Source organism: Mus caroli, unplaced genomic scaffold (assembly GCF_978045245.1).
Source record: "Mus caroli unplaced genomic scaffold, Mus_caroli_1 scaffold_9, whole genome shotgun sequence".
Lineage (NCBI taxonomy): Eukaryota > Metazoa > Chordata > Mammalia > Rodentia > Muridae > Mus > Mus caroli.
Window position 1 is genome coordinate 126858577 of NW_028227264.1, and position 27778 is coordinate 126886354.

General features: G+C 52.6%; 2 protein-coding genes and 1 pseudogene across 4 annotated transcripts; 2 read left to right on the forward strand and 1 right to left on the reverse strand.

The window, feature by feature from the left end:
- Window positions 1–49: 49 nt before the first annotated feature.
- On the forward strand, window positions 50–1156 carry LOC110303218 (glyceraldehyde-3-phosphate dehydrogenase pseudogene; annotated as a pseudogene).
- Window positions 1157–6453: 5297 nt separating this feature from the next.
- On the forward strand, window positions 6454–14585 carry Arhgap9 (Rho GTPase activating protein 9). Of its 3 annotated transcripts, XM_021173895.3 has the most exons (16): window positions 6454–6938; window positions 7212–7411; window positions 9646–9726; window positions 10057–10164; window positions 10387–10445; window positions 10594–10687; window positions 10878–10973; window positions 11100–11198; window positions 11424–11565; window positions 11646–11756; window positions 12229–12327; window positions 12494–12571; window positions 12701–12754; window positions 12997–13131; window positions 13507–13612; window positions 14129–14585. In XM_021173895.3, exons 1-16 carry the CDS (start codon window positions 6623–6625, stop codon window positions 14298–14300), a joined length of 1950 nt encoding a protein of 649 aa, XP_021029554.1. In that variant the 5' UTR covers window positions 6454–6622; the 3' UTR covers window positions 14301–14585. The 3 variants fall into 3 exon arrangements, with proteins under 3 accessions (XP_021029554.1, XP_021029555.1, XP_029338789.1); XM_021173896.2 differs by lacking the exons at window positions 6454–6938; window positions 7212–7411 and adding an exon at window positions 8193–8349; XM_029482929.2 differs by lacking the exons at window positions 6454–6938; window positions 7212–7411 and adding an exon at window positions 8857–8960.
- Window positions 14566–26061, reverse strand: Gli1 (GLI family zinc finger 1). Its single transcript, XM_021173894.2, has 12 exons — window positions 25941–26061; window positions 23160–23285; window positions 22800–22892; window positions 22110–22317; window positions 21729–21873; window positions 21363–21452; window positions 21136–21273; window positions 20687–20836; window positions 18811–18975; window positions 18185–18415; window positions 17022–17286; window positions 14566–16439 (listed from the first exon to the last, which is right to left on the reverse strand). Exons 2-12 carry the CDS (start codon window positions 23257–23259, stop codon window positions 14686–14688), a joined length of 3339 nt encoding a protein of 1112 aa, XP_021029553.1. The 5' UTR covers window positions 23260–23285; window positions 25941–26061; the 3' UTR covers window positions 14566–14685.
- Window positions 26062–27778: the final 1717 nt, after the last annotated feature.

Genomic DNA, 27778 nt, shown 5'->3' on the forward strand with positions numbered 1-27778 from the left:
GAGACAGCCGCATCTTCTCATACAATGCCAGCCTCGGCCTGTAGACAGGATGGTGAAGGTTGGTGTGAGCGGATTTGACCGTATTGGGTGCCCGGTTACCAGGGCTGCCTTCTGCTCTGCAGTTGGCAAAGTGGAGATTATTGCCATCAACAACCCATTCGTGGACCTCAACTACATGGTCTACATATTCCAGTATGACTCTACCCATAGCAAGTTCAATGGCATGGTCAAGGCTGAGAATGGGAAGCTTGTCATCAACAGGAAACCCATCACTATCTTCCAGGAGCAAGACCCCGCTAACATCAAATGGGGTGAGGCTGGTGCTGAGTATGTCATGGAGTCTACTGGCATCTTCACCACCATAGAGAAGGCCGGGGGCCCACTTGAAGGGTGGGGCCAAAGGGTCATCATCTCTGCCCCTTCTGCCGATGCCCCCATGTTAGTGATGGGTGTGAACCACCAGAAATATGACAACTCACTCAAGATTGTCAGCAATGCATCCTGCACCACCAACTGCTTAGCCCCCCTGACCAAGGTCATCCATGACAACTTTGGCATTGTGGAAGGGCTCATGACCACAGTCCATGCCATCACTGCCACCCAGAAGACTGTGGATGGCCCCTCTGGAAAGCTGTGGCGTGATGGTCGTGGGGCTGCCCAGAACATCATCCCTGCATCCCCTGGTGCTGTCAAGGCTGTGGACAAGGTCATCCCAGAGCTGAAGGGGAAGCTCACTGGCATGGCCTTCCGCGTTCCTATCCCCAATGTGTCCATAGTGGATCTGACGTGCCGCCTGGAGAAACCTGCCAAGTATGAGGACATCAAGAAGGTGGTGAAGCAGGCATCTGAGGGCCCACTGAAGGGCATCTTGGGCTACACCGAGGACCAGGTTGTCTCCTGCGACTTCAATAGCAACTCCCACTCTTCCACCTTCGGTGCTGGGGCTGGCATTGCTCTCAATGACAACTTTGTCAAGCTCATTTCCTGGTATGACAATGAATACGGTTACAGCAACAGGGTGGTGGACCTCATGGCCTACATGGCCTCCAAGGAGTAAGAAACCCTGGACCACCCACCCCAGCAAGGACACTGAGAGCAAGAGAGAGGCCCTCGGTTGCTGAGGAGTCCCTGTCCCAACTCGGGACACTGAGCATCCCCCTCACAGTTTCCATCCCAGCCCCCAAAGATGATGGAAGGGGCCTAGGGAGCCTTACTCTCTTTGAATACCATCAATAAAGCTCACTGTCCCCTTCCCCCCCTAAAAAACAAACAAAACCCAGGATGTGTGCATGCACACGGTGGGCACACAGCGGCGGCGCTTGTGTGGAGGTCAGAAGATAACTCTGCAGAGTCGGTTCTCACCTTTCTTTGCTTTTGTTTTGTTTTTTAGAGCCCCAGTCTTTACATTTTGCAGCTCAGACTGTCCCTGAACTTGCTAGGCAAACCAGGATGGCCTGGCCCTTACAGCAATAGACTTGCCTGGGCTTCACAAGTGCCGGCATCAAAGGCATGTACCAGCACAGGAGGCTCATCTTCTATCTCTGTGTGGGTCTCCAGGATTTCACTGCAAGCATCTTTTCCTGATAAGCCATCTTGATGGCTCCAAAACCAATACAGGGTGGCTTGCTGTAGTGGCACATGTTTCTTTTTTTTTTTTTTTTAAAGATTTATGAGCCAGGCGTGGTGGCGCACGCCTTTAATCCCAGCACTCGGGAGGCAGAGGCAGGACAGCCAGGGCTATACGAGAAACCCTGTCTCGGAAAACAAACAAACAAACAAAAAATGTATCTATTTATTATATGTAAGTACATTGTAGCTGTCTTCAGATGTGCCAGAAGAGGGCATCAGATCTCATTACAGGTGGTTGTGAGTCATCATGTGGTTGCTGGGATTTGAACTCAGGACCTTTGGAAGGGCAGTCAGTGCTCTTAACCTCTGAGCCACCTCTCCAGCCCCCTAAGGCTTATTTTTTATGTACAGTGTTCTGCCTGCATATATGCCTACATGCCAGAAGAGGGCATCAGATCCCACTGTAGATGGTTGTGAGCCACCATGTGGTTGCTGGGAATTGAACACAAGACCTCTGGAAGAGCAGTCAGTGCTCTCAGCCAGAGTGTGGACTGGGATTTTGTGTGTGTCTCTGGAACTCTGCAATTTTGATGCCAGCCTTGTCTACCCAGCGAGTTCCAGGACAGTCAGGACTACACACAGAAAAACCCTGTGTTGAAAAACCAAAATAACAATATCCAGTGGACATGTCAATAACCAACCAGTAGACCAAGACAGAAAATTACTGCAAGTTTGAGACCGTTTAGGATACAGAATGAGCTAAAAGGCTAATCTGAGATACACAGTGAAACCCTGTCTCCACAGACCCCAAATAATATTAAAGGTGCTTGCCCCAAGAAACAAGCCTAATACCTTGAACTTGAAGCCAATCCCCAGGACCAACAGGGTAGAAACAGCTCCTGAAAGCTTTCCTCTAACACACACACACACACACACACCCCGAAAGTAAATATAAATAATAAATGAAGGAGCTGGAGAGAGGGCTCAGTGGTTAAGAGTGTACTGTAAGGCCGGGCGTGGTGGCGCACGCCTTTAATCCCAGCACTCGGGAGGCAGAGGCAGGCGGATTTCTGAGTTCGAGGCCAGCCTGGTCTACAAAGTGAGCTCCAGGACAGCCAGGGCTACACAGAGAAACCCTGTCTCGAAAAAAAAAAATTAAAAAAAAAAAAAAAAAAGAGTGTACTGTAGAGATCCCTTACAGAGGATTGGGGATCTTAGCATTCACACCGAGACACTCACAACTGCTTGTAATTCTAGCCCCGTGGGATCTGATGCCTTGTTCTAGACTCCACAGGCACCAACATTCACATACACACACACACATGCCCACACTGATACACACACATACACACACACACACACAAACCATGTGCCCTCACTGATACACACACACATGCCCACACAGGCACACAGAGAGAGACACATAATCAAAAAAATTTTTAATTTTTCAAGATTCCAGACTTTTTGATGGTAGCAGATAAGACGTGGGGAGAGGAGAGTTCCGGGTCTGGTGGGGCAGGCCTGTAATCCTGATGCGCAGTAGGCAGAGGCAGAAGAATTGAACAGTGAGTTCAGGATCAGCCTCAGGCTATAAAGGAAGTACTAGGCCAAAAATGACAATTATGGGGACTGGAGCCGTGGCTCAGTGGCTAAGAGCATTTGTTCTTGCAGAAGGTCAGGGTTTGGTTTCCAGCACTCATGTACACTCACACAGGTTTATAAAACTAGAAAAGCTAGACACTATATAAGCCTAGAGTTCCAAAACTTGGGATACAGAAGCATCAGGAGTTAAAGGTCATTTTCACCTACATAGTCAGTTCAAGGCCAGCCTGGGCTACGTGCGACCCTATCTCAAAATAATATTTTCCTCCTTAGGATAAGTGTTATGTGTATAGATGATTTTTTGTTTTGTTTTGTTTTGGTTGGTTGGTTGGTTGGTTGGTGTTTTTTTTTTTTTTGGTTTTTTTTTTTTTTTTTTTTTTTTTTGGTTTTTCGATACAGGGTTTCTCTGTATAGCCCTAGCTGTCCTGGAACTCACTTTGTAGACCAGGCTGTCCTCGAACTCAGAAATCCGCCTGTCTCTGCCTCCTAAATGCTGGGATTAAAGGCATGCGCCACCACCGCCTGGCTGTGTATAGATGTTTTGATTGCATGTGTGTGTCTGCACCACATGAGTACTTGGTGCCCCATAGAGGTCAGAAGAGAGCGTTGGATCTCTGGAACTGAAGTTACAAAGGGTGATGAAGAGCCACTATGTGGGAACTGAACGGCCAATGCTTTTAAATACTGAGCCGTTTCTTCAGTCCTGAAGCAGCCTGAGCCACATAGCAAGACCCTTCCTAAAAATTCAAGGGCTAGGCTGGTGTGGTGGGTTTAACCCCAGCACCCAGGAAGCAGAGGCAGGCAGATTTCTGTGAGTTTGAGGCCAGTCTGGTCAACAGAGTGAGTTCCAGGTTAGCCATGTCTACATAGTGAGACACCATCTTTTTTTTTAAGCTTTATTTATTTTATGTATATAATGGGCACACTGTAAATGTCTTCAGACACACCAGAAGAGGGCATCTGATCCCATTACAGATGGTTGTAAACCACCACGTGGTTGCTGGGAATTGAACTCAGGACCTCTGGAAGAGCAGTTAGTGCTCTTAACCGCTGAGCCATCTCTCCAGCTCCAAGCCCCCCCCCCCGTCTTTAGAAAATAAAATAAATACAAGGACTAGAACGTGACTCAGTAGGAAAAATCTTGTCTGCTCTACAGAAGGCCTTAGGTTCCATTGCCAGCAAAGTGGAGGGAGAGGACTTGGAAAAATACGAATTTCAGTGTTTGATAATCAGTTGAAACACTGTGAGTGGAGAGGAGAAAGGCAAGAGGCAGCTGGGGTTCTGCAGGCACAACTGGGCACGTGCTTCTCTATCAGATGCTGGTATTGTCTCCACCACAGTGAGTCTTATCATACTGCACTTTAGTGTAGGAGAGAGTACCAGCCCCTGCTTATCATCACAATCGGCATGGTCCTGCCTAGCATAAGTATTAACAAGGACTCAATTGATATTTATTAAATTTAAGCCTAACAGCTGAATACCAGCTCTGAAAGTGTCTTAGTTAGGGTTTTACTGCTGTGAACAGACACCATGACCAAGCCATCATTTAATTGGGGCTGGCTTACAGGTTCAGAGGTTCAGTCCATAATCATCAAGGCGGGAACATGGCAGCATCCCGGCAGGCATGGTGCAGGAGGAGCTGAGAGTTCTACATCTTCATCTGAAGGCTGCTAGCAGAATACTGGCATCCACGCAGCTAGGATGAGGGTCTTAAAGCCCACACCCACAGTGACGCACCCACTCCAACAAGGCCACACTTCCTGGGCCAAACATATACAACCCATCATGGGAAGAGAAAGAGATTTGTAGGGAAGTTTAACATGTTCAATTTGGTACAAACAAAATTTATAGCACCTGTGAAATACTTGTGGAGTTTTTAGGTGGACAGCAAATAAGACCAGAGACCCAGAGAAAGATCTGGACTGGAGATACAGTGCATAGCAGGATACAGAGGCCATTTGAGAGAGTAAGATCTCCAAGGAAACACAAAGGACACAGCTCAGATGGGGTTTTGTGGTTTAAGGAATGGGTGGGCGAGTGGAGGAAGTTTCTCCCACGTGGTGCAGAGAAGCATCAGCCATAAGGGGAACAGGAGAGGACAGCAGCAGAGATCAGTTGGGCTGTGTGCCACTGAACCGTCAAACAGCGCCGGGATTACACTGCCTGTGCAGAGTGGAGGAGTCTCCTTAGAAAGGGGGAGAAGTGAAATAGTGAAGATCACTTGTGTAGGCAACTCCAAGAACTTAGAGGAAGGGTGGAGAGCAGGAGGCAGAGGAGAGATGGAGAGGTACACTGTGCACTGCCTTGGAGGCCAAGCTTTGACTGTAGAGAACAGACTGGCCTTCACCCTCTCTCCTCAGCCTCCTAAACACTGGCATTTGCAGGTAGTGAAACATCCCCCCACACCCACCCACACCCACCCACACTCCTGGTAGGTACCTGGTAACTTAAGAGCCTGGTAAAAGGTCATTTTCATAAAGAGAGGAGATTTGGAAAAATTTCAAAGTCAATAAAAGTGGGGAGAGGGGGTGGAAGAGATAGCTCAGCAGTTAAGAGCATTGGCTGCTCTTACAGAGGACCCAGTTTTGTTCCCAGCACCTATGTAGCAGCTCTTAACCTCTGAGCCATCTCTCTAGCCCAGGGATCCAACATCGTCTTCTGGCCTCCTTGGGCAGCAGACATTTGGATGGTGCTGAAACATACACACAGACCAAATACTCACACATACAACAAGAATTGCAAACGGACGGAGCCCCATAATAAACCTGGGGACCCCTCCAGAAGGTTGATGCATAGATCGTGTGCCCTAATGTGTCCTAGACAGGGCTGAAGGGGATATGCGCCCCTCTTTTCTTTTCCCTCTCACTTGTATTTTTAGTTTTTCTGGTTGTCTGTCTGCACGGGAAACACAAAGCTTCGAGTCTGAGGCAGTTTGGGTGGTCACAGGAACACTGAGGCCTGTGTGAGCTTAATAACGGGTCATGGCATAACCTTCCCTTCGTCATTGTCACCTGTACTTTTGTCTGTGTTCTGCTCTTAGCCTGGTTCCTCCTCCTCCTCCTCCTTATGTGTAGCCCAGGGCTCCCTTCAACATCCAGGATCAGGTCTTTCTGACCCTGGAACATCAGGAATCCTCCACAAGGTATCTAAAGAAAGATCACCAAGCTAGGTCGTCTTCTCAGATTCCCTGCCTTGCTTGCTGTGCAGGCTGCTGACCACATCCTCTCTCACCTTATTTATACACTTCCTCAACAGACACATCACACAGAAGTTGGACCCCCCCAAACCTGTGCTGATCTCTTTCCCCTCTTCCTCTCACCCCAAGGGTCCTGCACACACACACACTCACACACACTCTTCTAACCATGCCCTTCTGTATGGAGGCACCAGCTCCTATTTCCTTTTGGAACTTCAGCACCCCCTTTTCCTATAGGTGACAGTGTCAGCCACCATGTTCTCGGGCCGGTGGTGGCCAAGTATCTGGGGAAATCTAGGGCCGAGTCTACAAAGCCCTTCTCAGGGACCTCAGCTCTGCGCCCTCTATCCATTCACTTATACTGGGGCAGATGGCCGGCAGGTGTCTCTGGCTGAAGGTGACAGGTTCCTACTGCTTCGAAAGACCAACTCAGACTGGTGGCTGGCGAGGCGTCTGGGCGCACCCCACAGCTCTCGGCCCATCTTTGTTCCAGCTGCATACATGACAGAGGAATCAATCTCCTGCCACAACCCAGCAGACACTAACTACAACAGCTCCCTCTGGACTCCTGGTAAGTAGGCTTTGAGCCTCCCCCCTCCCCTCTTCGCCCTTCCGACTCTCTGACTCTTCCGCCTTGAGAGCTGAGAGCGCTCTGTCCTACCTTCTGTGGACTCCTTTGATAAGCCTAGTTCTCACCCAAGCCACTGTGGCATCCCCTTTACACTCTTAGCTCTAAGCAGTCTAGGGCCCGTGTCACTTCCCAGCAACCTTGCTCTGCATTCCTAGACAATTCCCAAGGTCATATCTGTCCTCACCTGCCACTCCTTCACGTCTCTCTTTCCAGGGACGAAGCTGTATCATGGCTCCCTGGAGGAGCTCTATCTGCTTCAGGAACCCCAGGTTGCTTCTGGGCACCCTCTTCACCATCCCCACAAGATATGCAAAAGTGTCAGCACGGGCAATGTGAAGGCCTGCTCCCTGAAATCCTTCAAGGAAGGGCCAGGAGAAAGATCTCACTGGTGGATGACAGAAGAAGTTGCTGTGGTGAGTTACAGAGCTTCCTGGAGCATAACTCAGAGCTTGGTCGGCCGCCTGCACTCCAGCAGGGTGGGGTGGGATCTATGTGAAGTGGTGAACTGGACACAGCCTCCCTCCCTTAAGTACTGAAGGTAGGAGAGGGGGGACACAGACTCCTCCCTTAAAGATCAGAGAGGAGGGGAGAGGGGGACAGATGGACACAATGAGGAGAAGAGGCCGAGGTGCTCTGAGAAGATCCCGCAGGAGCAGGAAGAGTGACATAAGCAAAGTAGGGGATGAAAGAGGACAGTCGAGTTACAGAGGCCCTGGGGGAACAGGGTGTCCAGTACAGCCAAAGGAATGTCAGCCGACTGCTTTTCTCCAGTTCTAACTCCTTAGCCCAGGGCATGGTTTGTCCTAACGTCCTGTCTTCAAGTCAGGACACCAGCAAGTTCCTTCTAACACTGAGTGCCTTGGTCAGCCCCTCCCCCACTCTGTTGTCAGTTGTATTTTGAGCCAGGGGTCTTAGTCCGCAGTAGGCCCAGCTCGCCCGGATTCCTTATGTAGTTCAGACCGACCTCAAACTCCAGCAGCTGTCCTGCCTCAGCCTCCCAAGCACTGGGATTGCTGGGATTACAAGCAAACCCAGTGTACACTCTCTCTCTTTCACGGGTGTATAACAAGTCTTTCTCTTCCCTAGCTCTAGCATAGTCTCTCACTTCTTGGTGTCTTCTTTTACTCTCAATGGTGTGAGGACGGGTCACTCTCTCCTTCCCCCCCCCAAAAAAAAAAGCCTGTTCCCCTTTCCTGCAGCTCTGGGGCGGGGTTGCGTGGGGGAGGAGGGAAGTTGGCAACAGGAAGTGAGGAGAAGAGCAAAGACTGTGAGGGGAAGAATTTTTTAAAAAACAGCCGGGGACTGGGGTTTCTACCCATGTACCAGGGGCCCCCCGGGCCCGGAGCTGACCGTGAGTAAATGGGAGAGAGATCGGGAGGGACAGGGGCAGAATAAGTTTCCTCCTCTTTCCCAGCTTCTCGCTCCTGGGGCAGGCAGGATCACATCCTGTCACGGCTCCCTGTGTACTGTATGTAATCTGGCGAGCCTTCTCCGACGTCCAGGGTCCCTGATCCGAAGCCCTTGCATCCCCTCGCATGCGCTCCAGGAGGCTGGATGGCTGCGAGCAGCTCCCAACAGAATTCTAAAGAGAAAGGCACTGAGTGTCTTTTTCTTCAGCTCTCAGACCATTGAGGCATGGACCCCAAGGAATTAGCATTACCCCAAGAGTCTTAATGCTAGGGAATACAAGGCTGGGGTCCTGATCCCAGCCAGAAACGGAACTTGTCTCCCAGGAAGACGGTTCACAGTGTTCTGGCACCTCGTCAGACCTTCCTGCGGCAGAGATGGAGCTGGGACAAAGATGAACAATTACCCAATTACCTTTTTTTTTTTTTTTTTTGAGACAGGGTCTCCCTATGTAGCTCCTAGTTCTGGCTCCCCTGAAACTCACTATGAAGACCAGGCTGGCTTTGAACTCACTGAGATCTGTCTGTCTTTGCCTCCCAAGTGCTGAGATTGAAGGTGGGCACCACCATGCCTGGCTTTGTGATTACCTCTTGACTAAACATATTCAAACCTGAACTGCATGTTAGAACCCCAAAAGCAGAATTGGGGATCATCGGATCTATTTATAAGACTGATCTGCTCTCACTGCGGCCACATTTTATATGTATAGGTGTTTTGCCTGCATGTATGCTCCTATTAACACCTGCATGCAGTGCTCTCAGAGGCCAGAAGAGGGTGTCAGGCCTCCTGGAACTGGATTTACAGCAAACTTCAGCCCTAATGAGGATGTTGAAAACCCAGCCAGCACCCGCCCCTCCCCATCCCACCCCGCCCCGCCCCGCCCCGCCCCTCCAGAAGGTAGCCAGTGCTCTTAACCTACAGAGCCATCTCTCTAAACCCACATACATCTTTCTCTGTCCTTTAGCACTGTCTCTTCGGTTGATTACTGGGGACAATTAACAGAGCTTAGATTTCTAGAGCTGCCAGGACACAGACTTCGGCCCTAACAATGCCAGTAGCGCCTGGACCCCACCTGGGGATGGCGCTCGTGTGCGGCCCTCCCCTCCTGTTTCCCCTCCATCTTCTGTTCTCCGTTTCTCTCTGGGGCTCTCAGAAGGTCAGAAGAAAGAGGAAATTGTGAGACGTGTTGAGAACGGTGGAGGTAGCATCCAGATGTTGCTTTATCTTCCCCTAAACTCAGAAACCTGGCTCCATGGAGCAGACAGAGACTTTGACTAGGGACAGCAGTGCCTTACAGCCTCAGGAATGGCTCGATCCACAGGTGAGGACCCTCACACTCTCAGTCACATGTAAAAAAGTTAAATTTATTTTTTTAGATTTATTTATTTGTTTATTATATATAAGTACCTTATAGCTGTCCTCAGACACCCCAGAAGAGGGCATCAGATCTCTTTACAGATAGGTTGTGAGCCACCATGTAGTTGCTGGGATTTGAACTCGGGACCTTTGGAAGAGCAGTCAGTGCTCTTGACCGCTGAGCCATCTCTCCAGCCCCCAAAATTAACTTTTTATGACCTTTCCCCTATTCCTTCTACGGCCTGGGACCTCTAAACCGAAGGTTCTTTTCCCTGTTTCAATCTCCCACCCTCAGGGTTTACCAAGCCTCAGCCAAAGCGTCCCATGGCTTGCTCTCTCTGAACAGCCCGGAGCCTTGAGGCCCTGTTCAGCTCTGCCACAGCTCCTGGATGACCCCCACGTGGTGAGTCCTTCCTGTCTTCGAATGCCGAGATGAGATCCTTTCTGCATAACACTGCAACACCTACTTGCTCCTCTAAAACATTTTCTTTCTGGGTGTTTGTGCCTCTCTGGTCTCCCTAACCCCAAACTTTAACGGTCCCCACTTCTGGTAGATCCCTTAGAAACTCTGGCAGCTGTGGGTGGCACAGGGTGGCTTACAGACAGTACTCCATACCCTTCCCAGGAAGAAAGGTCAGGCCTGCTCAACATGACCAAGATTGCTCAAGGAGGGCGCAAACTCAGGTGAGAACGCATAATATGCCCGGGGTCTGGGCTGGTGGATTTCACAGGGTAGAAAGACGTAGTAATGGTGCGTGGAGCTCAGGCACTCCAGGTGAAATTCTAAAATGACCTTTTAACTACCTCTCCTCCTTCCTCTCCTCCCCCACAGGAAGAACTGGGGCCCTGCTTGGGTGGTGTTAACTGGTAGCAGCCTTGTGTTTTACCGAGAGCGGCCACCGCAGTCTGCATCCCTCCATGGCTGGGTGAGTATTGGCCAGGGGAGTGCTAAAAGGGTTTGGGGTTACTGGTTTGCGCCTCAGGCCGACGGAGGCGAAGGCGACGAGGAAGGAAATGGAGATGAAGGTACAGGAAAGAGGAAGCAGCTCACCTCCCTGGAGAGGGAAGCGGTGAGGAAACAAAACTCTTAGCCTCAGTTTCTCTCATAATTGCCAGGCGCGGGCTGGGAGCCGGCCGGAGAGTAGCGTGGACCTGCGCGGGGCGGCCCTGGCCAGCGGGCGCCAGCTATCCAGCCGCCGGAACGTCCTGCACGTGAGTGTCTTCCGCGCGTCCCCAAAGACAGGGTGACCCGAGATCGCTCGTCCTCGCAGCGTTTTAGGCACTCCTCGCTAACACACGCCTTTCCCCCCGCCCGGCTCCCCTACCCTCCACTCCCAGATCCGCACGGTCCCGGGACATGAGTTCCTGCTGCAATCGGACGAGGAGACCGAGCTGCGAGACTGGCACCGCGCGCTGCGGACTGTCATCGAGCGGCTGGTTAGAAGGGTGCAGACCCTGGAAGGCACCCGGGAGGCGAGACCCCGGAAGGGGGGACCCCCCCCCCGTGGGCCAAGAGAGCTAGGGAAGGGCTATGGATATCGGACAAGGAAGTCTCCGATAGAGCCCTGCCCTTGACTCCTGCTGGAATGTGGGGCTCTGGCACCGAGGTGGGGGTGCAGATGTTCTCCTGTCCAACCTCCTACCCCGGCCGCCCGGGTCTAGGATCGGGAGAACCCCCTGGAGCTGCGTCTGTCGGGCTCCGGACCCGCCGAGCTGGCGGAGCTGAGCGCTGGTGAGGATGACGAATTGGAATCGGAACCGGTGTCCAAGTCCCTGATGCGGCTTGGCAGCCGCAGAACTTCCAGTACGAAGCGGACCGGAGCTGGCCGGGCTGGGGTGCAGGGAATGGGTCCTCCCCTCAGCTCACTGTCCTGGGTTTTGCAGGTCGGTGTGCAGAGGGCACTGACCAGAAGAACCGCGTGCGGAACAAGTTAAAGCGGCTAATCGCCAAGAGACCAACCTTGCAGAGCCTACAAGAGCGGGGTCTGTTCCGAGGTAGGGTAGGCGAGGTAGGGTAGGCTGGACCCGCTGGGGCGCTGCTCTTCGTACCGGCTTTACTAGAGTCTTTATTTTGTGTAGATTTTGTTTTCGGATTTTATTATTGTTGAAACAGGCTTTCGGTATTTATATCAGGCTTTACTCAAAGTTAGGCAATCCTCCTGCCTCAGCCTGCTTAGTGTTGTAGGGATTACAGGTAAGAGACACCATGCCTGGCCTGATAAGTCAGTTTTCAGATCTTTTATATCCCTGATCTTAGCATTAACTAAAACTCTAGTGAGGCTCAAAATAGAATTTCCAGCGCTAGATTCCAGTCTGAGTCCGCCCCTGCCTCCCCACCCCCACCCACCACCCCCATCCCCCCCCCCCCGCTCCCCACCCCCCCACCCCCGTTGTTTGCGGGTCAGAGGGAGGGCCTACTTGCTCCCAGGTAGCAGCCAACTCCTCACCTCACTCCCTTCCTCTGCAGACCAGGTTTTTGGCTGCCAGTTGGAGTCGCTGTGCCAACGGGAAGGGGACACCGTGCCCAGCTTTGTCCGGCTTTGTGTTGAGGCCGTGGATAAAAAAGGTTATTTTTCCAAAGACATCCCCCCCAACACCCGGCGCCCCTGAAATCTCCCCTTCCCCATGCACCAGTCCTTTCGCCCCCATCCCTGCCTTCCTCCTGACCCCTCTCTCCCTCAGACCACTCCCATACATATTTTAGCGTTAGAGACCTCATTCTTGTCTCCTAGGTCTAGACGTGGATGGTATTTACCGGGTGAGTGGGAACCTGGCCGTGGTCCAGAAACTCCGCTTCCTGGTAGACAGAGGTGAGACAACTTGGGAGGAAGTCAGTGGGTGTAAGAACACCGCCTCCAACACCTCAGAACCCAGAGTGGTTCTGAGTGAGGGGGTTGGAACCACATGCCTAAGCTACTGGTCTCTCCTGTATGTTGCAGAACGGGCAGTGACCTCTGATGGGAGATACATGTTCCCAGAACAGGCAGGACAAGGTACTTACATGGGAAGCTCAAAAAACCAGCTTTATATTCCAATCAATTAAATTCCCCATATCCTTGTCCCTACCCTTCATTTGTTGTCCTACTATGCTCTACTATGGACCATCCCCACATTCTTGTGACCTGGCTTTGATTGTATTTACCCAGAATTCCTAGCCTTTGAGTCAGGAATTCTCTGGCTCTCCTGAGCCTTCAACCCGAGGAACCTCTTCCCCCCTCCCCCGCCCCCCTTCTAGAAGGCAAATTAGATTTAGACAGTGCTGAATGGGATGATATTCACGTGGTCACCGGAGCTTTGAAGCTTTTTTTCCGGGAGCTGCCACAGCCTCTGGTGCCTGCATTGTTGCTGCCCGACTTTCGTGACGCCCTTGGTAAGGGTTGAGGGATTCAGATAACACCCCTGATATGGGTGGGCATGCAGTAAAGAAGAGAACAGAGGGTCCCTTCTGACTTTACTGCAGTGATAGAAAATAATTTATATGGCAACCCTCCGGGAGTTGTTCTCAGAGGGTGGGGATATGTGTGTGAATGTTTGCTGAGAGTTGACGTTGGGCTTTGTGGAAGAGTAGAGGGCTTTGGTTCTGCAGCAAGGCGAGCTTACTGTGTGTAAGGCCCACAAGTACCAGAGAGAGAGAGAGAGCCAGACAAGTGATACCATCAGAGGACATGGGAAAGAGTGAATTTACACACCCAATTGTAACCCTTTCCCAAAGTTCACTCCCTGTCCTTGCCTTTACCCTCTCCAGAACTTTCTGAGCCAGAACAGTGCCTCTCAAAAATCCAGAAATTAATAGACTCGCTGCCGAGGCCCAACCGCGACACTCTGAAGTACATCCTGGAGCATCTGTGCAGGTCAGGGGGACTCAGCAACCTTGTTTGTGCTGGCGAGGATGGAGCGGGTGTTCACTGGGGACCCTGACCAGGGAGGGTGGGGACAGGGAAGCACTGACTTGTGTCTGGGCCTTTGACTAGCTCGATCAAATGAAGGAAATGAGCAGAAGGAGAAGATGAGGGCTCTATGGGAGAAGTGAGAGGATGGTCTTCCTTCCCTGGCCTTAGTCTCCACTGGGCAGGGTAGCTCCCTTAGCTGAGCTGTACTTGGGCACTTTTGAGTGTGTTCCTCCCACAGTGCACAGAGGACACTAGGGGCTGTCTCTGCAGCTGAGAGTCAGGCACTTGGACCCCACTTGTGACTCCAGACTGCATCCTGAAGATTCCTCTACTGGTCCATCTCTGTTCCCTGTTGGGTCTGTTCTCGAGTGTGGAAGGATTCCAGAGTGACCACTGACCTGCTCAAACCTAATACAGCTGTACTGGTCTGTAGTGGTTAGTTATCACCTCTCTTCCTTCCCTTGGCTCTGCCCTCAGGGTGATAGCACACTCGGATAAGAACCGAATGACCGCCCACAACCTGGGAATTGTGTTTGGACCGACGCTGTTTCGACCTGAGCAGGAGGCCTCTGACATGGCGGCCCACGTATTCTACCCTGGGCAGCTGGTCCAGCTGATGCTCAACAACTTTGCCAGCCTCTTCACCTGACCCAGGCGAGGAAGAGGAAGGCGCTTCCTGTGATTTGTCAGCTAGCCTTTGGAGAGGGCTGGAGGGTTTTCTTTTCTAAAGAGAGTTCTGTCAATGTCCTCCCAAGGGACACCCTTCATTTCCCGCTCCAGTCTCACTTGAGCTCCTGGCTGAGAGGGGCTGCTGAAGGGGAAGGTATAGGAGCCCGCTTCTGCTCTCCCCGACGTGACAGGTGATGCTTGTTCTCAGTGTTCCTTTATTGTCAGGAAACTGTGTCATTATTAAAGTTTGGTTTTTTTCCTGGAACATACATAGACTAAATACAGCCCCCAGCCCAAACCTCCCATCCCTGGGCACCTCATGTAGCCATTTAGGAAATACCATCTGCTTGGGGTTCCTTATCCTTTTAGGCACTAGAGTTGAGGAATTGTGTCTCTCCAGGCAGAGACCCCAGCAAGACACTCATGTTACCCACTGCCATGTTGGGGGGCCCAGAGGGAGGTGGGGTGTTTTTAGAGCTGTCCCCTTGCTCATGGGAAAGAGGAGGGCTCAGGCCCTGGGCCTCATCTAGGATAGCCACAAAGTCCAGCTGAGTGTTGTCCAGGTCAAGAGAGTCGAGAGCATTACACACCTGCCCTTCAGGGGGAGGGTACAAGGCAGGGCCTGCTCCTAACCTGCCCACCTCAGGATGGCCACAGCTGGGGTTGGTATCCCCCACCTTGAGGGGCCCATAGCAAGGGGACAGCGGGGGCAGAAGTCGGGGTGGTGCTGCTGGCCTGTGGGAAGGCCTGTTTACTCCCACGGTGAAAGTTTCATGGCAGGGTGAAGGGGCAGGATAGGAGCCTGATTTGTGATTGGCTGAAGCAGGTGCAAAGCCAGATCCATATGCCGTCGCTGCTGCTGCTGGGGTCTTGGCAGGGCTCTGACTAACTTGGGAACCCCCCAGAAACTTGGGGCTCTGGTATGGGAGTTCCTGGTTGGGGAGTCCTCCCCGGTTTCTTCCCTCCCACAACAATTCCTGCTGCGACTGAACGTAATTACACAGGAGCTGAGCTTTGAGCTGTCCTGTGGAATGAGAAGAGGAGGGGTTGAAATTGAGGCCAGGCCTGGGTTCTGTTGAGAGATAACCATGGGGAGGCTGAGGATAGGGACCCGATTGGGAATACTGGGGCTGAGGGAGCTGGGGGTGATGTGAAAACAGAGGCTGCGGGCCTGGGGACCCTTCACTGGGGTGGGCATTGAGGCAGGGTGCCAATCCGGTAGAGTCAGACCCCACTGGGCACCCTTGTTCTGGTTTTACCTGCACTTGTCCATAATGCTCAAGTCGAGGACACTGGCTATAGGCAGCACCTGGAGCCTTATTGCCAGGGTACATCCCAGCATGAGAAGGGAACTCACCCCAGGTTTCTGGGGTGGGATCAGGATAGGAGACCTGCTGGGCACAGTGGCCAGGGCCATAGTTGGTTGGTGGACCAGGCCCAAGAGGCAGGGGACCTGGACCCCTAGCTTCATAAGGCTCAGCTGCTGTCCCCTCGGGTCCCCCATATCCCAGAGTATCAGTGGAGGAAAAATCCATGTATGGGTTCAGACCATTGCCCATCACGGAAGTTCCAACCTCTGGCTCCTCCTGTAGCCCCCTAGTATCCATGGCAACATTTTCTGTGATGCTGGGGGGCTGTGGCGAATAGACAGAGGTAGGGAGGTGGGGATCGAAGTTCCGTCCCGTTGCCACACTAGGGGGCGTGTGGACACATCCCAGGCTCTTGAACCTCTGGACTCTGGCTGGAGCTGGGTGGTCAGCAGCCCGGGCTGGGTCACTGGCCCTCCGGGTGACCCCTGCATTTGGGTTGTATCCCGGGTACTCGGTTCGGCTTCTCCAAGGAGGAACCGGAAGACCTCCCATCCGATCCAGGCTGTGCGCTGCAGTGGGCGGGGTGCCACTCCCCCTGGCTGAAGCATATCTGGCACGGAGCATGTAGTGCTGAGCAGGTGTGAGGCCAGGTAGTGACGATGCCCCATTCTCTGGTGGGGTTCCCGGCGGGAAAGGGGATGCTAGGGAGGACCTGCGGCTGACTGTGTAAGCAGAGCTCATGCTGCTGGAGCTGCTGCTGCGGCGGTCCAGGGAGACTGGAGGGCCCAGACGGCGAGACACAGGTGCGCCTGCAGATGACAAGGAGAAAAGGCAATGGTTGGGAGACCCTCCATTCCCACAGGATAGCTTGGACCTGGAATCTCCACCCTAGCTATGCTGTTTGTCTCCTTTCCCCACACTTATTCTGCTTCTGCTTCCGCAGTGATTCTAGGCAGCCATAGTTTGTGCACTGCCTCACAGTCGTAGGGAGAACATACCACAGATGTACTACTAAACACTATTCTACAGCGGCGGGACTAGCGGTGTGCACCACAACACCTGGCTAAACATCTCAGTTTTCTGATTGATGGAAGGGAGAAAAATGTCAAGGAAGGAAGGTACCTTTCAAACGATAAAAAGATGCTAACGTGGGGCTGGAGAGATGGCTCAGCAGTTAAGAGCACTGCCTGCTTTTTCAGAGATCCTGAGTTAAATTCCCAGCAACTCTATGGCGGCTCACAACCATCTATAAGGGGAACTGACGCCCTCTTCTGGCATGCGGGTGTATATGCAGCAGAGCACCCACAATAAACTAAACCACGTGGCAACTCAAAGGGCAGCCGGGTCACATCAGCCTCTGGGCCGCAACACCTCCCACATCCGGGTCTCACCAGCGTGGGTTAAGCTGGGCAGTTTGAGACCCCGAGACCCTATGGGCCGGAGCTGATGCAGCTGATCCAGCCTGAGGTTCTCCAGGCGGCGAAGCGTGGAGAGTCCGGTGGCCGAGACACAAGGTCCTTCATCCAAGCTGGACAAGTCCTCAGTGCTACCCCCGGCGTTGCCGGCCATCTCCACGCCGCTGTCTGTGTTGGCAGCACTGCCTGCTGGGGAGTGGTCGCTGCTGCAGGAGGACTGTGCTCCAGGGCTCTGCTGTGGCTGTGAGGAGGATGAGAACAGAGTGGGTGGCACTCGGCTCAACTCCCTCTTGGTGAGTGGCTGAGACTGAGGGCTGAGGACAGGCATGAGAGGCGGAGTGGGGGTGGGGGTCGGGGTGGGGGGCACACTAAGTGAGCAAGAGGGCGAGAGGTTATGGTAAACTAGAAGGAAATGAGAGGACCCCGCTGGAGTACGGACTCCCGAGACTGAGGCTCCATTTCTGCGTAGTCCTATGACCCTGATAATTTCTCCTTGCCTGTTTCTTCTTGTTAAGAATACACAAAATAGGGGGCTGGAGAGATGGCTCAGTGGGTAAGAGCACTGACTGCTCTTCCAGAGGTCCTGAGTTCAAATCCCAGCAACCACATGGTGGCTCCCAACCATCTGTAATGGGATCTGATTTCCTCTTCTGATGTGCCTTTAGACAGCACAGTGTACTCATATACATAAAATACTTTTTAAAAAATACACAAAATATACACATCAAAGGCTTGGAACTATATATAGTTAGGTGTTTTCCAGAAACACCTCCCTGACCGTGTGTTGGACCAACTAAACAATTGACGATGATAACAGCTGGAGAGATGGCTCAGAGGTTGAAAGCACTGACTGCTCTTCCAGAAGTCCTGAGTTCAATTCCCAACAACCACATGGTGGCTCACAACCATCTATTATGTGATCTTGGCGCCCTCTTCTGGCATACATAATAAATAAATAAAAAATTTTAAAAATCTTTAGATTTGGGGTCACCTATGGAGCAACACTGAAACTAGAGGCAGGCAGGTTGGGCTGGCCACACAAGTCTGATGTGTATAGGAGGAGATGCTTAGGAAAGGGCTAGAAGGTCGTCAGTAGAGCATGAGCGGGTATAGAGGTTAGGCTTCCAAGGTTGGCTCACCATGGCACCCTCGGGCACAGTCAGTCTGCTCTCTTCCCTGCCGGATCCTCCTTCCCTTTCCCGCTTGGGCTCCACTGTGGAAAGGGGCTGCGCCCGTGGCAAGGGGCCATCCCCTCGATGCCGCTTGGTCACGTGGGCATCCGGACCATGCACTGTCTTCACGTGTTTGCGGAGCGAGCTGGGATCTGTGTAGCGCTTGGTGCAGCCGGGGAGCTTGCACACGTATGGCTTCTGTTGAGTAGAGAGCCAAGATAGAAGGCCAACGGACCAAAACAGAGGAACCCAACAGAACGGGGTCAGGGAGGCGGGGGAAGTTCCAGACAGAGGGGGACACACAGCATCCCAGGAAGTTGGGGGGTGGGGGGGAGAGCCCTTGAGTGGAGGAAATCTGAGAGGCTTAGAGGAGGCTTAGGAAAACAAATAGTAGTGACCCTCAAGGCTTTTAAGCCACCTAAATTCAGAAGCTGAAGGAGTCATCACGGTTCTACTTTAGACTGACTCTTTGGCTGGTTATACCAAAGTGTGAACTCTGGTTTCTCACGGGAGTAAGGGGCTCTTTATGAGGGATACTTAGGCGGCAGCTTCTCATGTCGCGGAGGGGAGTGGGTCTCAGTTTAAGTGCTCACCTCATTGGAGTGGGTCCGATTCTGGTGCTTGGCGCGGTCACTGGCATTGCTAAAGGCCTTGCTGCAACCTTCTTGTTCACACATGTAAGGCTTCTCACCCGTGTGCGACCGAAGGTGCGTCTTGAGGTTTTCAAGGCGTGAATAGGACTTCCGACAGCCTTCAAACTGCGGGATGAGAAGGGGCCAGGCATGATCTCAGACAGGACGTGGAGGTTTAAGGATTTACACCAGAGAACATAATTAAAAAATGGGAGAACATGGCGACCTAGGAGATTCCCAGGATTAGGGCACAAAGACAAACAGGAGCTAAAGGCAGAGGAAAGCGGAAACAGCGCGGGGGGGGGGGGGGGGGGAGGGATGGCATGAAGTACTGAGTGAGCATCTTGGAGCGGGTCGCCCTGCACAGGGCTTAGATGATCCAAGAGTGGGGTCATCTGGGGATCAGGCTTACACGAGTATCCACCATTAGAGCAAGATCTATCCACTAGGCAATGAAGTAACAAGAGCACTAAGTGATTCAAAGGTGTTTTGTTTATTTTATTACTACTACTACTATTTTTTTTTTTTTTTGGGAGACAGGGTCTCACAGTGTAGTTTTGGCTAGCCTTGAACTCACTATGTAGACCAGACTAGCCTCAAACTCACAGAGATATGCTTGCCTCTGCCTTCCAAATGCTGGGATTAAAGATGTTCACCACCATGCCCAGCACATGTTTTCATTTCTTTTAAAATCAAAAGGGACTGGGCAGTGGTGGCACACGCCTTTGATCCCAGTGCTTGGCAGGCAGAGACAGGTGGATCTCTTGAGTTCAAAGCCAGCTTCGTTTACACAGCAAGTTCCAGGACAGCCAGGGCTACATGGAGAGACCTTGTCTTGAAAAACCAATAAGTAAATAAATAAAAGAAATAAAATATCAGAGGGGGACATATGCTTTTTTAAAACTTGGTTTTTCGAGACGAAAATATGCTTTTTGATCTGAAACTTTGTTTTGTTGCTTATTTACTTATCAGATCAAGCCTCACTGTGTCACCCACTGTGGCTAGCTTGGAGCTCATCGTGTAGACCAGACTGGCCTTAGAGCCAAGAGTTCTGACTGCCTGTGTGCCTCCTAAATGCTGGGATTAAGGGTGTGCGCCACCAGGCCTGGCTTGGTTTTTGTTTGTTTTGTTTTGTTTTTAAAGATTCAGTTGTTTATTTTATCTTTGAGTGCTCTATCTGCATATACATCTACATGACAGAAGAGGGCAGCAGATCAAGTGCTCGTGAGCTAGCATGTAACTGCTGGGGATTGAACTCAGAACCTCTGGAAGAGAACACAATGCTCTTAACCACTGGCCCATCTTTTTTATTTTTAAAGATTTATTTATTTATTATATGTAAGTACACTGTAGCTGTCTTCAAACACTCCAGAAGAGGGCGCCAGATCTCATTACGGATGGTTGTGAGCCACCATGTGGTTGCTGGGATTTGAACTCTGGACCTTCGGAAGAGCAGTCGGGTGCTCTTACCCACTGAGCCATCTCACCAGCCCCCCTGGCCCATCTTTCTAGCACCTTGCTTTTGTCTTTTTTTGAGACCTAGCCTCAAACTCTTGATCTTCCTGACTCAGCTTCACAAGTGCTAGGGTTACAGGTGTGTACCACCATACCAAAAACATTTTAGGGCCAGCATTTTAGGGCCACCTTGGGAAGCAAGCCCCACCCCACAAAAATGCAATATAACATTTTAATATATATCAGTATGTTCATCTTTCTGTCGATACAGTCTTCAGCGAGATTTTTAACATTTGCTTATGAAGGAAGGAACTTTGAAGCCAAGTCAACTAGGACCCTACCTTGACTTGAACACCAATCTAGGGAGGGATGGGTACCTTACCGTGCACTTGTGTGGCTTCTCGCCCGTGTGTCTGCGCATGTGCACCACCAGCATGTATTGGGCCTTGAAGGGCCTCAGCTCCCTGGAGCAACCTCCCCAATGGCACACGAATTCCTTCCGCTCTCCATGGATATGCTCACTGTTGATGTGCTGAGGAGGAAGAGGGAGAGGCTTTCCAAGGTCCCAGACCCTGAACCTACTCCGTCCAGCCCCACACTCATCACCTCAGCTTCTCCTCTTGGGGGAATAAGAGTGGGGAACGCAGTTCCGCCCATACTTCAGGTCTTCTAGCTTGCTAGAGCAAAGATACTCTGGGCTTCAGTCCGCAGGACTGAGCATGCAATCTCGGATCTCAGTACCCTTGAACCTCTCGCCTTTAGTTAGACCTCAAAGCTCCATTTAGTCTCCTTCAGGCTCCCACCAACCATCTGTTACCCCCTGGGGCTCACGTGCACGAGCTGCTCCTGGGAATCGAACTCCTGGCTGCAACCATCCCAGCGGCAGTCTGTCTCATACACAGACTCAGGCTCAGGCTTCTCCTCTCTCTCCAGGTCCTCCCGCCCATCCAGCATCCCCAACAGGTGATCCTACGGTGAGAGACACAGCCCTTAGGGTCATTTGTGCGGCAAGGTTTGTTTCACTCAGGTCCCTGGGGAAAGCCCTGCCCCTTCCTTACCTGTGTGCCTGTGGAGTTGGGGCTAGACATGTCCCCTTCCAAAGGGTCCTCAGGGCACTTTCCAACCATCATGTCCAGCTCTGACTTCAGCTTCCCCAAGGGAAGAGGTGAGGGTATTGAGGGTGGAATAGTCAGAAGAGAAAACAAGCCAGGTCTTCCTGCCCTACAGACCCCCACCCAAATCCTGAGTATAAGGGCTCTCCACAGTCTGCACTGGTAAACGGGATGAACAGAACGGTGCTCTCCTCTGGGAGAGTCTGAGTCCATGTACCAAACGCTTTTATATCTGCTGTCTTCCTTCACCTGCCCCCTCCCCCTTCCCCCACAATTATCCTGAGCTGGAGAAGACAACGTGGAGAGCCCCACCTGGCAGGTTGCACGTGGTCCCCGGGACTGGGGGTGAAGCATCATTGAACCCCGAGTAGAGTCATGTGGAACACAGGGCTGGACTCCATAGGGAGGTGAAGTTCCTTTTTGATGACTCATCTGAGGTGGGAATCCTAAAGAAGGGCTAGGTGGAGAAGAGGCTGTTAGTGAAGAGAATCAGCCACCAGGAGTCCTTGCTCTGTCCTGCAGGTTTCTGGGAGGCGTGGTTGAAGAAACCCCCCCCCAGGAGGTCCTAAAGAGGGTTCCAATGTGTTGGGGGAGGGGAAGGACTAGAGCTGGGCTGGAGGTTTGAAGGGTCTGAGTCTTCTAATGGGTGTCAGTACATATCTTAGGGGCCTCTTAATCTGAGGCTGCCAGCACCTCATGGTACCAATGGAGAGATGGCCGTAGGAACCGCCCGGAGATGTACAGCGAGAGTTGATGAAAGCCACCAGGGAGCTGGGTGAGGTCCTGATTACGGTTTGCAGGTCGAGGCTGGCATCAGAGAGGGGTGAGATGGAGAGAGCCCGCTTCTTTGTTAATTTGACTGAACTCCGAGGAGGAGGAGGAGGAGGAGGAAAGAGAGATCCTAGGGCAGGAGACAGAAGTTGAGATGTAGTAAAGGGGGCTGGAGACATGGTTCTGTGGTTAAGAGCGCTTGCCAAGTTCCTTCAAAGGATCTGAGTATGATTTCTAATACCCACATCAGGCAGTTCACTACCTCCTGTAACTCCATCTCCAGGGATGGTCCCATACCCTGGGCCTCAGGCAGGGCGCCAGGACCTGCACAGCCTCACACAGACACAGACATATACATTGTTACAAAAATAAAATTACAATGAGGGGGGGAAGATACTGTAGAGGTACATTGTATCCCCGCACTTGGTGGGTGGGGGCCGTGCTGCTTTTGCCTTGTTCTGCCTAGAACCTCTTGACTGATTGTCCCCTGTTTGCCTTTGTCTCTGGATGTTTCTTCCCTTGAGTTTGGCCCTTGCTTCCCCACCTTCTCCTGCAGAGCAAGTCCCAGACGGGCAGGGGCCGGGGGGGGGGGGGTGTTACCCCAGTGCTCACCTTCAGTGCAGCTGCTGGTCTCTCTGGCTGCTCCATAACCCTGGGACCCTGACATAAAGTTGGCTTGGTGGCAAAAGGGCAGACCAGAAAGTCCTAGAAAAGAGAGACAGCTGGAGCCAGGCCTTTGAATGGGGGATACAGGGCTTATCTTAAGACCCAACATAAGATATGATCCCAGACTCTAAACATACATGGTGATGTGTGTGTGTGTGTGTGTGTGTGTGTGTGTGTGTGTGTGTGTGTAAATCCTCCTATAGATAGGAAACTAGAATGCGGTAGGGATGGAGTTGAGAGAGATCCTGGAGCTAGGTGAGACAACTGCCAAGTCCTCAAGGCCCAGGGACTGGTAAATGTATTCACCTTCTGTTCCCATGCTGGGGACTCCTTGGCTGTGGAGGGGTCGGAGACAGCATGGCTCACCATAGCTATTGACTTGTGGTGGAGTCATTGGATTGAACATGGCGTCTCAGCGAAGGATGAGGGGACCTGCGGAAAGGAATGTAGATCTGCCAGTTATAAAGATGGAGCGAAACAGAGAAGATAAATGACAGTTTCAGGCACAGATCCCCCTGCCAGCATGTCCCTTGTGCCTCTAACCCTCATCTCAGAAACTGGTCATGGAAATCAATAACGTTTTTCAGCTTCCTTAAGAAGAAACATCCCAAAGAGTGGGCAGAAGCAGCCGTTCAGTCTTGGGGATCCACAGTCTCTGTATGCACAAGGGAATGTTAGGGACTAACTGATCCAACACAAGTCCTAGGTGATTTTTAATGCCATAAGCTCTCTCTACTTGCTTTTCTTTTTTCTTTTCCCTCTACCGTTTCTTGTTCTGGCCATGGGCCAGCTTTGAGGTGTGTGATGGTGGAACACACTGAAGGTCTGACTTCATGCTCAGGGCTGCCGGCTCATGCCCAAGAGCAGAGCTCATGAGCAATCTCTCCAGTGTCCACTAGAGGGAGACCTCGTTTCAGTCCAGATAGACTGGTAGGGCCAGAAGAGAACACAAATGATCTGTCCTCAGAGAACTGTGTGTGGGAGGGAATAAGACTTCAGAGCAGAGCGTCTCCCCGTCTGTTGAGTAAAAAGGATGAGGGCTAAAGTCATTCTGAGAGGCGGTTTAACTTTAGGTTTACCTATCCCGTTTGGTTTTGGAGGAAATCGGGAAGGGACTGTTAGGAAAGTCTTACTGGGAATGAGAAAACGAAGTCCTCAAGGCTAGAGAGAGAGGAGCTGGTGCGAGGTCCGCTTTCCCTCAACAAGTTTTTACTCCACTCCAGGTTTTTCAGCCTTCCGGGAGCGGAGGGTGGGGTGGGGCGGGGTGGGGTGGAGAACCACTGGGAGCGGGCCGGCCGGCGCGGTGGGTGATCCCGGGATGCTGGGATTTAGGGTGAGGGCGGGGTAAAATGGGGAACGGAACCCGGACCCTACGACCCAGCCTAAGTGCTGTAGCCCGGGCTACCTTTGCTAACTCCTCCTTTTCCAGCCGAGACCCGAATCCCGCATCCAAGACCTCCCAGCTCGACATTGGCACTAACGTGGGGGTGGGGGACACAGCTGGCTGGCAGCTGGATGAGGGGGCACATCTCCCGCCTCTCTCCTCTGTGACTCATTCAAGGGAAGGGGAGGACTTGCAAAGGACCCCCAGACACTAGAAGTTCCCTCAAAGTTGTCACTCTTCCTGTTCCATTGCCCGAGAGCTCCAAGAGACAGGATGAAAACGGGGCGACAGCCCCCTTCACCGAGAGCCACCGCCTACACTCACGCTTCCCTCTTCATACTACTAAAGACGTCGCTAACTTTTCCAGTTTCAGTAAAGGTTTTCTGGGCTGGATGGGAGCATGAGAATTAGCCTACCAAAGACCCGAATCATCTTCGCAGTCTATTTTCTAGAGTCCTCTACGTACGTACCCCTTCTCCCCAACTCCCTGGAGTCGGCCCCACCCCCTTTTCCCGGTCCCGCCTTCCCCGCCCCCGTGCCTTCTCGGCCCACCCAAGTCGCCGCCGCAGGCTCTGGCTGCAGACGGCTCAGCTTCCCCGCCCGCCTGGGGAGCCCAGAAAAGCGAGGGGGGGGGGTGAAGGGTGGAACATTCTTCCCTCTCTCAGCGCATCCTGAAAGCAGGCAGTGGCGCCCGGGGCGGGGGAGGCACTATTGGAAAGTGGGGTCCCTATAGTGGAGTGGGAAAGAAGAAACCAGAAACTAAGAGAAAGAAGTGCCTGTGTAAATAAGGTGCGCACGGAGAGGACACCTTGGATTCCTGGGTATCTCCGCCGGCTTCCTAAGGGTTAACCCCTATAGACCCCCGGGAACCCCCTAGTGACGTCAAGACCGAGTCGGAGACGTCTGTCCGGCGGGGATGCCCAGAGAGATAACGGAGGGGGGTCCTTCTGAACCCCGCCCCCCTAGAGTAAATCACCCGCGTTCAAGAACTTTCTTCCCAGAAGAAAACTGCCCATCTTTTCTCCCCGTACTGGAAGGAAAGACCTATACCATAAAGTCCCTGGTTCTCCACATGCTCCAAACCCTCGGCCTCTACGGAGTTTCCTTTCCTTGATGCTGTTCCCAAAGCTAACTGTCCTGGGTTGATTGTTTCAGGGTCATGGGGCCTGAAAGAGGATTCAGAGCGGGGAGCAAGGGCAGGCAGGGTGGTCTGAGCCAGAGGAGGGGCCTCGGTCCCCAGATCTCGCTTGGGCGGGGGGCCAACCGGGATACACGAGCTGGCAGTAGCCAGTGGTCCCGCTCTGCCCCAGTAGGGGTCTCCCGGCGCCTGGCTTCAGCTGCCCCGGTGGTCCTGAGGTCAGAGGGTCAAAACAAGGTCTCCCCAGCTCTTCCTCTTCCTCGGGGCCCTGCCCACAGTCTTTGGGACTCAGAAGTCCAGAATTCCTAAGGGATTTTTCAACGGCCTACACCGCATGTTAGGAAACCCACCCAGCCTCCTCTCAAGTCCAAACCCACTCCTTTGCCCCCAAACCCCATGTGCACATCTGTCACAGCCACAGGTCAGGAGTCCAATCCCAGCCCGGCCCTCAGGGGTTCTGTTGCCTGGCACACCGCTACTCCCACCCCACTGAGCGCTCCCTTCTTTTTGCGGTGGGTCCCGTCTTAGAAACACTGACGTCTTCCAACGGCGCTCAGAGACGCACCTGGAGTTCCCTCTACCACGCAGACCTCCAGCTGACCGTCCCAACTGCCTCTTCATCCCAACCTCACGAAAGGGAGAGATTTCTAGTACGTGGGAGAGGCGCGGACAAAGAGACCTGGGACAGACACAGACTGTCAGAAAAAAAAGAAGGGGATGCAGAGAAAAGAAGGCACAAATTAAAGCATAACAAGAAAACACCCAAACTTCCTAATAGCTCTCCCCAAACTCTCCCAACCCCATATTGCCTCTGAGCCCCAGGTCGCCTTCTGGGGTAGGGTGAGTCCCCAGGCGTCAGGGCATCTCCTCAGCCCCTCCCCCATCGCTCCCAGGTGGTCTCCCGCCTGCCCCCCTCTCACCTCCGTCGGGGCGCGGTGCTCGGGATGCGTGGTCCAGGGCTGGAAACTGGGCTGGGGCGGGGGGGGGAAGGTGTGTGGCGGGGAGGGGGGTCACAGGACCACTGCAGCGCAGCTTCAGTGCCACCCCACCCTCCCAACCTGGCCCCCAGCCCTCCCGCCGGCCCAGCCCGCCGGGCCTCGAGCCGGGACCACCCGCGAGAAGCGCAAACTTTTTTTTTTTCCCTTTGCAAAAACTTTTTCTCTCTGTTGCCACCCGCACGCCACCGCTCTTCCCGCTCACTTCCCTCGTATATCCTTCCTTCGGACCGTTCTAGAAGATGAGCTGGGTGAATAGAAGCTAGAGAGGGGGTGCCGGGCTTATGGCACCCCCAGGACCCCCAGGATCCTCCCCCTCCCTTGAGGGACCCTATACTGCCTACTACCCCCCCCCGCCCGAACACGCTGCTCTTGGTGGACAGTAAATCCCGGCGCGGATCCCTGGATCGGCTGTCCACGAAGAGGCTCTGAACCAGAGCCAGGAAAACATTGAGGAAAATATTGCGCGGCGGGAGAGGGAGGGGGGGAAAGCTCACCCAGAAAGTTAAATCTGAAGCCCCGGTCGTCGGCTTTCATTGGTCGTAACTGAGCTTTCCCCATGTCATGATCTGTAGGCCAGCCTCACTCTTTGGATGGGACGTGGAGGATTTGGAGAGTTGGGGTTTGGGAGAAAGAAGTTGGGTTGGCTGATGTAGAGGAGGGGAGGGGGTGCGACCTATGGAACATGAAGGAAGAACACGGGCTGGAGTTTTAAGTGCAGAATGTACATTCACAGATCACTGAGGACAGAGGTGCTCTGTGTAGAGTACCTCTCTGGAGAAACTCCGTTCTCCATCTCCAAATTCTGGACACAGTTGCCACCTCCACACCTCTCTCTTTAAGGCTTCTCGCGCCCTCTGCTGGTCGTCCTAGCACATGGCACTCCTCGGAGTGGAAATGATTGCACTGGCGAACTTAAGGAAATTTGACAGGTTCCTGTCCCCAAAGCCCAGTCGGATGCCCAGGGAGCTGCGTGAGCTCAAAGAAACAGAAGGGCACACCAGGGAAGATTGCGAGCCCCTTGGGTAGTTCGTGATAGGGGAGTACCCTGTCTCTTTGAATCTGTGTTACCATGGTGACTGGACACAGAAAGAGGGCCTCTATTTCAGTTTCCCACCTGAGAAAGACGCAAAAGCATGGCTGGGTGGGGAGAGAGTCTTCCCTTAAACAGATCTCTCAGGCCCTAGCGCTGTTTTAAACCACCTTCTTGGCTCTGCAAAGTAAGTGTGTTGTTTTTTGTTTTTTGTTTTTTTGTTTTTTTTTTTTTTTTAAATTAAGATGGGCCAAGCAGTGGTGGCACACACCTTTAATCCCAGCATTTGGGAGGCAGAAGCAGGCAGATTTCTGAGTTCAAGGCCAGCCTGGTCTACAGAGTGAGTCCAGGACAGCCAGGGCTTCACAGAGAAAC